A 14,500-nucleotide genomic window follows, 5' to 3' on the forward strand; every position below is an offset into this window, starting at 1 on the left:
AACAAGGCTTTCCTTAATTTATCTTTCTCTTAGGATTAGACACAAGCAACAAGAAGCAAATGGCACCCCTTCCACTTTGCTTAGAAACCTCTGCAGCCATGGGCCAAAATTCAGCAGTCTTAGGCTTTGATTCAGTGTGCAAATTACTCTGTGTAGCTTCAGGGATAGTAAAGTTCCTTGACATAAATTCCACCTCACACTCAGTTTTTTTTGCCAGGAATCCTAAAATATGTCTGCCTGCCTGCCTGCCTGTCTGTCTGTCAGTCAGTCTGGCTGGCTGGTTGTCGTTTTTGAAAAGCAATCTTGCTATATTGCCTAAGCTGGCCAAACTTACAGATCCTGCCATCTCAGCATTTTCAAATAGCTGGAATTATAAAAATGCAACACCACATCAGGCTTCAGGGATCATTTTTAAATGTTCTCCTGTGAAGGCTAAATCCAAAAATCATAATCGCTCTTTCCTATGGTCCTGTACCATAACTTACTCAGGTAATTAACCTTTTGTATCCAAGAGTTCATATCTACAGTCAAGAGAAGTGAAGACTCTTGGGAGACATTGAGAACTCTCCCTACAACAAAAGCTATAGATGTGGTAATTCCAAAACTATGTTCTATGTATACCAGATGAGTAGACACACGTATGATGTTGGAAGCCAAACTCCTCACTGCTGGAGAAGTGAATTATAAATATTGAACTAAGAAAGGATGTGAGATTTGATTAGAATCAGATCTGTCCACATGAATTTATGGTTTTTAATATATTTTATTCTGTTTGCCTCCCTGCTTGGTCTGTCTTCTGCATATGAGAGAAAGGGACAATCCAGTGACAATGAATACATCTAGTACCCAGATCTTGATTTCTATTAAGAACCCCTTATTAAAAGTGGCCATGGGGGCTGAGGGCAAACCACAGAGAGATGGCTCAACAGCTCAGAGCACTTGCTGGGTTCTAGCCTCAGCACCCACTGGACGCTCACAAACTAGAAACCGTAATTGCAGTTCCAGGGGATCTAATGCCCTCTTCTGGCCTTTGCGGGCACCTGGCACACACATGGTGCACAGATGTACATGCAAGCAATAAAACTTTTAAAATATATTAAAAATGAATCAATAAGTAAACGTAGTCATGAATACAGGGCCTGGCGATGCCACACCTTTAACACTATTACGTGATGAGCAAACATGATGAGTAGATCTCTGAGTTTGAGGCCAGATGAGTTCCAGAAAAACTACACAGTGATTCTCTCCCTCTCCCTCTCCCCCTTCAACCTCCCTCACTCTCTCTCTGTGTCTCTCTATCTCTCTCCCTCTTCCACTTCAACTCCCCCGCCCCAAAATAAAGATAAAGAAAATATCAACGAGTCCCTGGAGACACAAAGAATAACAGAACAGGAAAAGTACTAGAACACTCTTTTGCACCAGAGTGTTAAGAAAGTAATCCAGATTCCCCAAAATGATACAGATACATCAAAAGGTCAGAATCTAGCATTAGAGTATCTGTTAGATAAAAAAAAAACTTTGGCTAACAAAATAAAATGAATCGCAACATTCATGAAATCATTATGTGTATGTTTGCCAGGCACTGGCTTTCAGGATAGCCAGGGCTACACAGAAAAAGGCTGCCTTGAAAAACCAATTAAAGCCAGGTGATGGTATGTGTGCCTTTAATCCCAGCACTGGAGAGGCAGAAACAGGGTGACCTCTGTGAATTTGAGGCCAGTGTGATGTACAGAGCTAGTTCTAGGATAGCCAAGGCTATACAAAGAAACCCTGCCCCGCCCTCAAAAAAAAAAAAAGAAAACAAAACAGAAGGAAGCCAGATGTGGTGGTGCGTGCTTTCAATACCAGCCTTGGGAGACAGAGGCAGGGGGAATCTCTGGGTTTGAGGCCAGCCTGGTCTACGAAGTGAATTCCAGAACAGTCAGAGCTACACAGTGAAACTCCATCTCAAAACAAAACAGAAAGGAAAGAAGGAAAAAAGGAGGGAATGAAGGAAGTAAGGAAAGAAAGGAGGGAGGGAGGGAGGGAGGGAGGGAGGGAGGGAGGGAGGGAGGGAGGGAAGGAAGGAAGGAAGGAAGGAAGGAAGGAAGGAAGGAAGGAAGGAAGTTAGTTAGTTAGTTAGTTCGGGTTCTCATTCTCTTCTTCCCGGAAGGAATAATCCTTAGCTGACACTGAGAAATGTTACTAATAAGTCAGAAAGTTATGGTGGAATCACGTCCTCTGTCATCTCAACATACTGGAACCTGTACACCTCTCCTCTCACTTCACCTAGGACCAAACCACCCACAGGATAGTTGACAATACTTTATCTATGTAGCCAAAAACGTTTTTCCTATAAAGATGCTGCCCCGAGGACAGACTGGTGCCACATTTTTGCAGATCTGAACATTCAGTGTTAGGGGGTGCATTCAATAACCTATTCTTGCTCAACCGAGACAGGGTTCGTATGGTCCGTGCAACAATTCATGAACCCCAACAGTTCACAGTTCAGTCTAGCATGTATGAGCTCCTCATTCTATCCCAGCATCACAAAAGGATTGCACTTAAAAAAAAAAAAAACTGCTTAAGGAAATAAAAATACATCCAGAATTCACAGTTATTTTAATAAATAGTTAAAAAAAATTTACATCTTAGGGAAAATAATTTACTACTAAAAAAACATGACTAATGTATTTGCTCTCCAAGTAATAAGGATAATTATTTGGAGTGGCTAGGCATCAAGGATGACCGCCTGTGCACTTAAAAATAAATACAATCCCTTCGATAGCTCAGCTAGTAGAGAACAGTAGAAAAAATAAAATAAAAATAAATATGGCTTTTATAACATTCCTTCCCTACAGTTATTATAACTCTTCTACCCCCCACAATGGAAGTCCACTCGTAGAAAGAAAATCTCTCCCTAAAAGGTTCAAACATTCAAACATTCAGAATCCACTGATCCAACCCTCTTCAGTTTAGTCATATAATAAGGAAACAAATGGCACAGACTTGCTTTTCTGTGGAAAGCAATTGAAGCCAATATTGGAAAGAAGTGAGACCCTGGATGAATTTATACAAGAAAATTAATGATGAGGTTATATGACTACTTCAGTAAGTATTCACTTATTAAAAAACCTATTAAAACACCTTTGAATTTAGCTCTATAAAAGTTTATTGGTAAGAAGTTCTGATTTACTGAATTGTATTGGCTTAACGGTCACACATTTCTAGGCTCAAGGCCAAGAAGTCCCATATGAACACCAAGTACAATGTGTGCTAAAGAGCTGAAAGCAACAGGAAAATGTTCTGACTCTAAGAAATGTGCTCAAGTTCTGGTTTAGAATAAATGTATTTCATTATTCTATGACCACAGTTGTTACAAGACTGCTTTTGAAAGGTTTAAATATTAATTATAAAATTGTTTTTGATTGTTCTTGTGCTGGTTATCTGAACCTGCAAGGGTAACATTCCATTTTCCTAGACAAACAGCCAATGTAGCTCGTAAACTCAAACACAGAACATGATCGGTTTCCAAGACGAGGTCTCTCTGTAGTCCAGACTGGCCCCAAACTCATGTCCTCCACTTGCTGGGACTGTAAGCACGCACCATCACAAAACCTGATTTTCAAAAGTATTTCCTGGGGAAACCCAACAGGCATCAGACAAAACTCGTGTCCTATGGCTGAAGGAAGTGGTGCTGTCTGCCCCGCTGTTAGGGCTTCAACCACACAGCACGACACAGTTGCGAACCTCCTAAAATCAGACACTGTGGTCACCCACAAGAAATCACACAGGACTGGGCCCATTAACACTCCCTCAAGGGGCACACTAGCTGCACGAAGCCCGGGCATGCCTGAGCATGTGTGAGCAGTTCAGAGCTTCTTGGGAAGGAGAACTTTTCCTTGAAAGCGTGACCTCTGATAAATTGTCCATTATCCTGTAACCTCTCACCTACGCCCCAAACTAAACTCACTGGCTCACCACGCTAGCTGTGGGTGGACCCTCCTCTCTGGTCTGTTCTTGGTGCCCTCCCTACCTGTAGAGAGGGTCACTTACTCACATCTCCCAGGAAAGGCTCCATGCACTCCCTCTCAGCCCTGAGGTAAGCATACATGACTTCTCAACTGTAAAACACACAAAACATGGCTCCAAGACTTAAGTGAGATCAACACTCTGACATAAGAAGTATTTTTCAGATTCATAAGATAAAAACAGACATTAAAATTAAAGACAGGAACCAGATGTAGATCTCTCCTGAGACACAGCCAGAATACAGCAAATACATAGGCGAATGCCAGCAGCAAACCACTGAACTGAGAATAGGACCCCCGTTGAAGGAATCAGAGAAAGAACTGGAAGAGCTTGAAGGGGCTCGAGACCCCATATGTACAACAATGCCAAGCAACCAGAGCTTCCAGGGACTAAGCCACTACCTAAAGACTATACATGGACTGACCCTGGACTCTGACCTCATAGGTAGCAATGAATATCCTAGTAAGAGCACCAGTGGAAGGGGAAGCCCTGGGTCCTGCTAAGACTGAACCCCCAGTGAATGGGATTGTTGGGGGGAGGGCGGCAATGGGGGGAGGATGGGGAGGGGAACACCCATAAGGAAGGGGAGGGGGAGGGGGATGTTGGCCCGGAAACCAGGAAAGGGAATAACAATTGAAATGTAAATAAGAAATACTCAAGTTAATAAAGATGGAGAAAAAAATTAAAACTTTAACAGCAACTGGATTTGAGTAGAATTACAAATAATTTGGGGGTTTTTCCATTTTTCTATAGTTGACAGGAATTACTGTTAGACACATGTTAAACGTTATTCATAAAGGTTCAAGTGTACTTACTGTTTTCTAAGTATTGTTACAGTAGTAATGGGGATTGTTTATATACCCCTTAAGTGCTTTTTGATGTCTGTTATAATATGGGCTCCTTCTGTAGCCCTAGCTGACCTGGAACACACTATGAGAGCTGGCAGTCCTCAACCTTGCTGCAATGCTCTAGATTCCCAAGTGCTGGACTACAGCTATGTGGCACCATGCCTGGCTTTATAACCCTGGACATACTCTTCAAATACATACATATATATACATATACATATATATGTATATTATATATATGATTTATATGTAATAAGCAGAGAAATGATGCAAAAAATAGCAGAAACAAAATAAAACCCTGTGTGTGATGGTTCATGGCTGTAACCAATTCCCATGAGGCTGAGTCAGACTTTGAGGCCTGTGGGAACTACAGACAAAAGTAGCCATTAAGATGGCTCAGCATGTAAAGATGTCAACAGCAATGCCTGACAATGTGAGTCTGATCCCATAGATAGAAAAGAATCAGTTCCCAAATCTGCCCTTTGACCTCCACACACATGCAGTGTGCGCTGTATGTACAAACTTTGTTCTCATTCTCTCTCTCTCTCTCTCTTTCTCTTTCTTTCTCTCTCTCTGTCTCTCTCTCTCTCTCACACACACACACACACGCGTGCGCACACACACATACACACAGAAATCTTTAAAAATAAATTTAATAAAATAAAATTTAACACTGAACTAGAATAACCTGCTCATACTTAAGTATATAATATTTTACCAAGATACATCTGCATATAAAACCACAATCTACTATTTCTCTAGGAACCAGGAAGGGGCTTAAAAAATATTTTTTGAGTATCCTATGAAACCTGTTACCTTCAAATAATACAAACCAAAGACAATGAGATCAGTAATATTTCTAGACAAATAAGCAGTCAGTGAATAGAGAAAGTAAAAGATAATACGGTAGGATAAGGTAGGCTATAGTGCACAGCTACATATACAGTATATTTTTAGTACATACAACTATCAGTTAGTTAACATTTTGATGTCCTATACTAAATGTTGTTGTTTAGGCTGTCATCATAAGCACAATTTCAAACTGCAGGGCTAAGGAATCAGCCGAGTCAATAATGTTCCCGCCATCTTCAGGTCCAGAGCCCTAGCTACTGCATTTCCTTACTGCTATTAACCCCGATGGCTGTCCTTACGTGTGCATGTGTGTTACAATGAACATGTGCAGGTCACAGCACTGTGTTTACTACTTGTTTCTCTCCTTCCACCATGTGGGTCACAGGGACTGAACTCAGGAGTTCAGGCACAGCGGCAAGCACATTTACCAGGGGTCATGGTTTGAATGAAAACTCCCATAGGCCCACAGGGAGCAGTGCAACTAGGAGGTGTGGCCTTGTTGGAGTGGGTGTGACACTGTTGGAGAAAGTGTGTCACTGAGGGTAGGGTTTGATCTCAGATGCTCAAGTCAGGCTCTGTGTGGTACTCTTCCTGCTCTCTGTCAATCCAGATATAGAATTCTCAGCTATATCCACTAGACGATAACGGACTAAACCTCTGAACTGTAAACCAGCCACAATTAAATGTTTTCCTTTCAAGAGTTGCCATGGTCATAGTATCTCTTCACAGCAATGAAACCCTAATGGTAACACTTCCTGAGCCATCTTTTTGCAGGGTAATGATTTTAAAACACTAGATAAATTCATTTTTGAAAAGAATGGTCAAGTAACCACTGTAGTCTAAGTACAAAATTAATATTTAAATTATATTGAAATATTTTGAAAATCATCACACACTCAGGATTCAGTAGTAATCTACCAATAAACAAAAGACTGTGATCCTACACTATAGGCAGGCATTACTACAGGTTCAACATGGGGCAATCTGAAAGAACACTGTGTCAATTGAATCTAACAATTCACCTAGAGCAATTAAAATAGGTTATAGCCAATTTTCCTCATTCGAGTGTTATGATGCTGAATAAGCATATAAATGGAGTCTGAGAGCCTGTGGTCATACTTCAACCAATGTGATAGTGCTGTGTTTAAGAACACCTTGTTTAATTTACGTTGCTGATTCATTAACACTGGATTCATAATCAATGACAATTTCATTTGTACCTAAATATAGCTTGGCTAACACATACATTGTCTTTATTATACATACCACACACGTGTACTGGAGAACACTAGACAGTAGCATGGCTCTTTCCCTCATGTTAGGGAGTCGTTTTAAATAGCAAAATCATCAACCAAAAGCAAGCAGGGAACATGATATAAAATAGAGAATATTTATGAACCCTGATTACAATCCCAGTTCTGAAACAGGAAATAAAAGATAGTGTTGTCTTGTTCAGATTCAGATTTTGGCTGCTCTTTGTAAACACACATTCATATACAATCATGAAGGTACAGTGAGTATTGATCTGGAGTTATAAAACATTTAAGCAAATAGATGAACTCAGAGCAAATACAGAACTCAAAATTACAATATGAGTTATATTATACTAAACTAATTCCATAAAGACCACCATTTTGGAAGAAGGGTCACCGTAAACAAGTAGACGACAGAGCAAAGACGTGAAGCAGAGTGAGAGGGGGCATATAAACGCACACGATGGGCAGGGTCTGGGGAAGAAAGGGGCCAAAGGACCATGGGCTTCATGCTCCAACTGTAGCCATCTGAGGGAAGCCTGGTGACACTGTCCTAAGCAGAGCCTCCCAAAGAACCCACACAACTGTGAGAAGCAGCAAAGTATTACTCACTTAACATACTAACTTTTAGGAAGAATTATTACATGACCACTGAAACTAATAGTTTATCAATGTGCTGACCAGATAGGATAGGATGCTGTCACCCCACACTCAGAAAGCTGAGGTGGGCCCAGCATGGAGAAGAGGGGAGGAGGAGGAGGATGACGATGACGATGAGGAGAGGCAGGGAATGAGGGATGGAGTAAAGGAGGAAGGAGAGGGAGGGAGAAGATGGAGTGAAGAGGAAGACAATGGGGGGGAGAAAAGGTGTGTTGAACTCGAATCGATTAAAGCACCACCCACACTTACCTTGGTGTTGGCCATGTCGACGATATACTGGTCTCCCTTTATACACTCCATGACTTCAAAACCATCTCTGTCAATTACCTTGGCCTGTGAGCTTCCAGAAACAACCAGAATCATGTCTCCTGTGTTACTGTACTGTAACGACTTGATCTGATGGCTATACAAAAGAAAAAACAAGAGAGTCTAGTGAAACAGAGGGGTTTGGTTTTTTAATGATTTTGCTACATTTAGCATAGTGAGGGAAAATGTTATACAACTATAAAATTAATAATTCCAGAAGCACGAAATGACCCTCCCATATTCCACAGCAATTTACCAAAACCTTCAATTTACCTTTACACTTCTAATCCAACCAACTCTTGAATATCCTAGCTCTTTTCCAATAAGCTCGTCTGCATAATTTTAAAAGCTGTATCTTGTCTGTTAACCACAATTTTTTTTTTTAAGAAAAAAGAAATGAGGGTGTCTTCTGTGCACAACTAGATACACTGAACGTCTTCTATTTTAGCAAATGCAGGATGGAGTTTAAGCATTTCACTGAGGCCAATCATGAGAGGCTCTGTCAGCCTCACCCACAGATTGCCTGGGAACAGGGCCTATCACCATCTCAGCTACGGTCACAAAGATATACAAAATCTCATGTCTAGAATCCATGTATATGCAAATAGTCTAAAGTCAGAAAAACTGGGCTTCTCAATTGTTTTACCACAGGCTTTTCAGGTAAGTGACAGCCAATCTTTTTAGTTACTTGCATACTGAAGAAATATGTATAATTTAAAGGGGGGGCCGGTTTACAGCTAGTTTAATTATACATGATTTCTGTTGGTTCCTCTTTGTTTTGATACTGTACTCCAAATTCAAGAGCCTGACTCTTCAGCTCCCCAAATGCAGATTAGAGGTATGTGCCATCACATCCAATTCAAAGAGTCACTCCTTACATGTATGCATATGTGCCTGTGTAAATGTATGGTGTGTGTGCGCGCGCGTGTGTGTGTGTGCGTGTGTGTGCGCGCACGTGTGTGCGCACCAGTGTAGGCCAGAAGACAGTATTTGAGTCCTTTAGAGCTGGAGTTACAGGCAGCTGTGAGTTGACCGATGCTGGCCTCTGGAAGGACGGGGGTGCTCTTAGCTGTTGAACCACCTCTGCAGCCCCCACATTCAGCTTAAACAATTCATGATTCTAAGAAAAAACAGTGAACTATAAGTTGTCATAGAATCTGAAAACTTAGGATTGTAATTCTTATTTAAAAAAATCTAACCTCAGAGATAAAGAAAGTTACCAAGGGACTGGTGATTTAGCTCAGTGGTAGAGCGCTTACCTAGGAAGCGCAAGGCCCTGGGTTCGGTCCCCAGCTCCGAAAAAAAGAACCAAAAAAAAAAGAAAGTTATCAAAATGAATAGGTTAAGTCTTTTACCATCTTATCTCCCTCTGCAAATTTATATGTTAGTAGATAAAGTCTTTAGCAGGCAATCAGATATAAATGAGGTGAACTTTACTCATTAAAGAATAGATTTCTAGGGGTTGGGGATTTAGCTCAGTGGTAGAGCACTTGCCTAGCAAGCTCAAGGCCCTGGGTTCGGTCCCCAGCTCCGGAAAAAAAAAAAAAAAGAATAGATTTCTCCAAGTAAGATTTTGAAATGGGGGTGGTAGACATATTCAAGACTGAGTTCTATCCCCAGCACTATACAAGTTACGGCGGGACAGAAGCTGCATCCCCATGAGCAGTGAAAGAGAGAGGGAGTCCAAATAAGAAACATTACTCCATTCTAAAGAGAAAGAGGCCAGAAACATTGATTGTGTGCAGGGAATATGAAAGAATGCCTGAAAGTGAAGAGACAAGCCCACAGCTCTCAGAAGCCTCAAACCCAATTGTGAATCTGCTAAGACCGTGATTCCTCAGGTGGATCTGGAGTGTAGAGAAATCCAATTTCGTCACTCTACATGGTTCAGAAGGCAGCAGCCTGGTAACATTTTGAGAGACAACTTTTTCATTAAAACCTGAGCTACCTGGACAGGCTACATGGCTTACCAGGTACAGGTACTTGCTGCCAAGCCTGAGTCCTGAGTTCATCTAGTAGCAAGTTATCCTCTGACCTCTACGCATGTCATAGAGTGTGTGGGTATGCACACACGCACACACACAAGTAAATGTAATAAAAAAAAAAAGAGCAACCTTGATGTCCTGAGAAGAGGTGACCGCCACAAACCAAAAGATGACAGAAAATGTGGTTCAGTCAGAAAAATAAGTGATGCACACATATTCACATACATCACACATGTACGCACACGCACACACACACACACACACACACACGCACGCACACACACACAAAACTAAAGTAATGTGTGACCATAGGAGGCATTTTACCTCAAAGTCCATCATTACCATGTAGAAGAACACACAGAAGTGATGCTCTAAGCCACACACATGCCTGTGGGAAACAAGCCTAGAAAAGCAGAGTCCTACCTAAGGTCAGTATCTCTAAGGAAGAAAGTACCACTGGACACAAGGCACACTTTGTAAAGTACTAGGAATGGGACCCTTAAGTAGGTTCTACCCTGGATCACAAAATTTAAATGTCCTTCCTTAGAAGGTACTTCCTGGACTTATACATTTATTCATAAGATATAAAATCATTTGTTTGACTCCTACATATTAATTGTTCATTTATTTTCTCAGCTCTAAATCCATCCTTCAACGTCTGCTCTGTAAAAATGGATCTGAGTACAGAAAATGCTTTTTCTTTACTGACTGGCATTTGTTAGACTGGACTGTAAAGTTTTATCAGAAGGGCTTTAGAAAGACACTGGAGGAAATGTCTAGTATGCTCCTCTTGACGAACCCATGTATGGACATAGCTTTTCCAGGGTCCCCCTCAGAAACATGTGCAATGTTCTCCACATCAGGTTCCTGGAGTGCATTTGTTCCTACAGCCATTCCCTCAGACAGCATCAGAGCAGCATGACTGGTAAGAGAGATTTCTGGAAAGTTCTACCATCACAGAACCAGAGCCACCTCTCTTCAGCCAGTGATTCACAGCATGCCGTTTCAGAGAAGGTCTGGATCTCAATGCCAGAGGCTCCTCTTTGAACATTATACATCAGTCCCAAAGACAGAGGACACTGCGTGTGTGTGCTTGAATATTCTTTACAGTTCTCTTTTTACCAATCAGTCTCTGAACTTCTATTATAGTCAGCAATCTTATTAAAGTGTTTCTGCTTAAATTACATCACATTTCTACACCCTACTAAGACTCTGACAGATCAAATTTTAGGCAATCAATCAGGAACTGAGAAAATTAGTGTCTATTTAGACCAATTGGGGTTTTTATATATAAACAAAACACATCAGATCTTGGATAATTAGACAGTTCAGAGTGTTCAACAAAGATCTTTGAGTAAGACTGTGAGAGCGTGAGGCTGGAGAGATGGCTCAGCGGTTAGCAGCACTGACTGCTCTTCCAGAGGTCCTGAGTTCAACTCCCAGCAACCACATGGTGGCTCACAACCATCTGTAATGGGATCTGATGTTCCTTTCTGGTGCGTCTGAAGACAGGTACAGTGTATTCAAACACATAAAATAAAATAAACCTTTAAAAAAAAAAAAGATTGTGCGAGCTTGCTGGCGTGGAAGACAAATCTGTTACTAGCACTTCCGTTGGGAAGTGTTGATTTTCTTCAATCGTGCTAAGAGCGCTGGTCTTGTACACTATCACCGTTTTCTGGCGATGAATTTCTGTTTTCAAAGGGAAGTTAAAAATCTTAAAAATAGCAAAATTTAAGGTAGAAGCAGGCAACAAAAAGAGAGTGATCCCATCTCTCTGGAGGCTCCACCTAACTCTGTGCATTCGGAGGGAGGAGACCTACATTCCCAGCAGTCGCACCAGCACCTCTTTGCTTGTCAGCTAGAAAGGAAAATGTTAACACTCGTGTGCTCTCTGAAACCCACTTTGCCAACGCTCAGACGAAAGCATTCAGTACCAACCTCATCATTTCTGACCCACTTTGCTCTTAATTCTGCTAGCCACAGAGTTAAAAGGATGGGATTAGGAGTCATTAGACACAGTACTAAGGAGTATCAAAGGGCTTGTTCAAGGGGTATAGTACATCTGCTCCTCAAATTCCTGCCTATACAACTAAGATTCCGATCAAAGAGAGGAGAGAGAAAGCCAATCTGACGGTAAACTAGAGTCATGAGGAAGTGAATGTTCTCAGGAGTAACTCTGACACCAGAGGATGGCTTAGTAGCGTTGCTCAATTCTTTCTGTGAAGTTATTCACAGGGCAAAGTGGAAGAATATGAGAGTGAGGGGAGTGGGAAGGTGAAGATTGAGGATCCTTTTAAGTACCTTTTGCCTGGCTAGCAAAACAAGCTGGGACATGCAAGACAGATAAACACAGCTGTCCGGGGCTGTCACTTGGGGCTCATGAGCCAAGGTGCCCGGCTGGAGTGAGAAGTGCACCGGAATGTGAGTCAGAAGTCGAGAGATCCAAACCCTCACTCTGCTAACTGGCTGTATGATGAGCTAGCTTCTGCTTCTGGTCTTCTTATTTTATAGAAAATTCAGGGATAGGAACAGGTGCTAGGACTAGACAAAGTGGTTCCTGAGCCACACTATGCACATGCTACCTGGGTAAGTCTGCTGAGTTCTGGTTTTCCCCACCAAATAAGGAGAATAACACTTAACTTACAGAATTGCGATAAGGGTTGTAAAAACTATATTACACAGTGGAGCTGAAGAGATGGTTCAGTGCTTAAAAGCACTCTCTGATCTTCCAGTAAACCTGGGTTCAGTTCCCAGCATCTGCATGGCTCCTTACAACCATCTATAATGCAAATTCTAGGGGAACCAATGACCTCTTCTGGCCTCTACAAGCATTGAGTGCATGTGGCACACATGCAGACAAAACACCCAAATATACTAAAAATCAAACCAACAGTGTCAGTTAACCCAGACACCTGGGAGCTCCCAGAGATTAAGCCACCAACCAGAGAGCAACCATGGGCTGGTCTGAAGCCCCCAGCACATATGTAGCAAAGGACGGCCTTGTCTGGCCTCAGTGGGAGAGGATGTGTCTAATCCTGTAGAGACGTGATGCCCCAGGGAAGCACCCTCTCAGAGGCAAAGGGGAGGAGGGATGGGGTGAAGAACTCTGGAAGGGGAGGACTGGGGGTGGGGGAGGGGTGGCAACATTCGAAATGTAAATAAATAAATGTTGAGAATAAAACTTAACTTATAGACTGAGATAAGAATTGAAAAATATTATACACCAGAACTGTAGAAATGGCTCAGAGGTTAGGAACACTTGTTTACTCTTTGAAGAAGGTTCCCAGCAACTACATGCCAGGTCACAACCATCAGTAACTGCAATTCCAATGGATCTGACACCCTCATTGGCCTCAAACACACACTTGATCCATAACATACATACAAGCGAATAACTATATACTAAAATAACATTTGGTCTAAATAATAATAATAGTAGTAGTAGTAATAGTAGTAGTAGTAGTAATATACATAAAAGTACCTACTAGAGACCTTGAAACAGGTAGTTACCAGTACTCTTTTCTAATCCCCAAAGAATAAGATCATACCTATCATGTTACAGCTGAAGTCTAATCACCCATTCGGTTCCCAGGAAGGACTGACTCAAGGGACAGTGCAGTTAGCAAAATCTACAGGTGCTCAGGTCTCTCACAGGCAAGGTTTTCAAACATCTTTCCTTAATCTGCAGTTGATTTAATCTGTGGATATGGAACCTGTAGATATAGAGGGTTTATGGACCCAACATGTGTTGGGAACAGGCCAGGGTAGTAAGAGAGGTGTGGGACAACCACAGGTTTCTATAGCATGGTGTCAACAAACACCAATGTACGCCAGGCCAGATTATCTTCAGCTGCTCCAAGGAATCTTAAAGGGCAGATTCACAACTCAAAAACGAAAGGTTTCAATGGCAGGCCAAAGTCCAACTGCCATACTGTTATTAACTAAAGGATGCCTCTTCATTAAATTTCTAATTGGCAAAAAAGAAGGACTGGTCATTAATACATTGAGTGCTAGAATCAGGGGCTGGAATAATGACTCAACAAAGTTAAGACAGTGAAACTGAATGGAATATACACTCTCCTGTATTTCATTTTTTAAAATGCATTAGGGCTGAAGAGATGGTTCAGCAATTAAGAATGCAAATTCCTCACCCTGTACATGTAACATAATTCACAACTGCCTGTAGCTCCGCCCCAGGATGTCTGACACCCTCTTCTGGCCTCCGTGGGCTCCTACACTCACACAAGCACACCCTGGAAACTATATGTCCAATATTCACTAGTTATCTGCAGTGACTGTCACAGAGGGTAGGGAACATAAAGAATACTTTCCATAGCACCAGAGGTTCTACTGCCCTGCTGTCTAAATGTCAAGAGCAGATCACTAGATAACCTATCCTGGGGTGTGCTCAGAAGAAGAAATGCAGAGCAGAAGTAAAGACAGAATAACCCAGCGATAATGGGTTCGAATGGGAGGTACCGTATGACTCATACAAGCTTCCCATAGACTCAGACCAGTATAAAAGTTACGGCCAATAGTCTGCCTAAAGTCAGCGATATTCCAAGACAACAAACATAGTGAG

The 14,500-nt window shown here is 41.7% G+C and overlaps 1 protein-coding gene across 2 annotated transcripts in view; it reads right to left on the minus strand.

Moving 5' to 3' along the window:
• Window positions 1–14,500, minus strand: part of Wdr70 (WD repeat domain 70) — a 239,948-nt gene that overhangs the window by 169,787 nt on the left and 55,661 nt on the right. For both annotated transcript variants that reach the window (XM_087618324.1, NM_001013909.1), the window contains exon 8: window positions 7,874–8,027. In XM_087618324.1, the coding sequence (XP_087474450.1) occupies window positions 7,874–8,027 (154 nt within the window). The remainder of the gene's footprint in view (window positions 1–7,873; window positions 8,028–14,500) is intronic.

This window comes from Rattus norvegicus, chromosome 2, assembly GCF_021556685.1.
Source record: "Rattus norvegicus strain SHRSP/BbbUtx chromosome 2, alternate assembly SHRSP_T2T, whole genome shotgun sequence".
Taxonomy (NCBI): domain Eukaryota; kingdom Metazoa; phylum Chordata; class Mammalia; order Rodentia; family Muridae; genus Rattus; species Rattus norvegicus.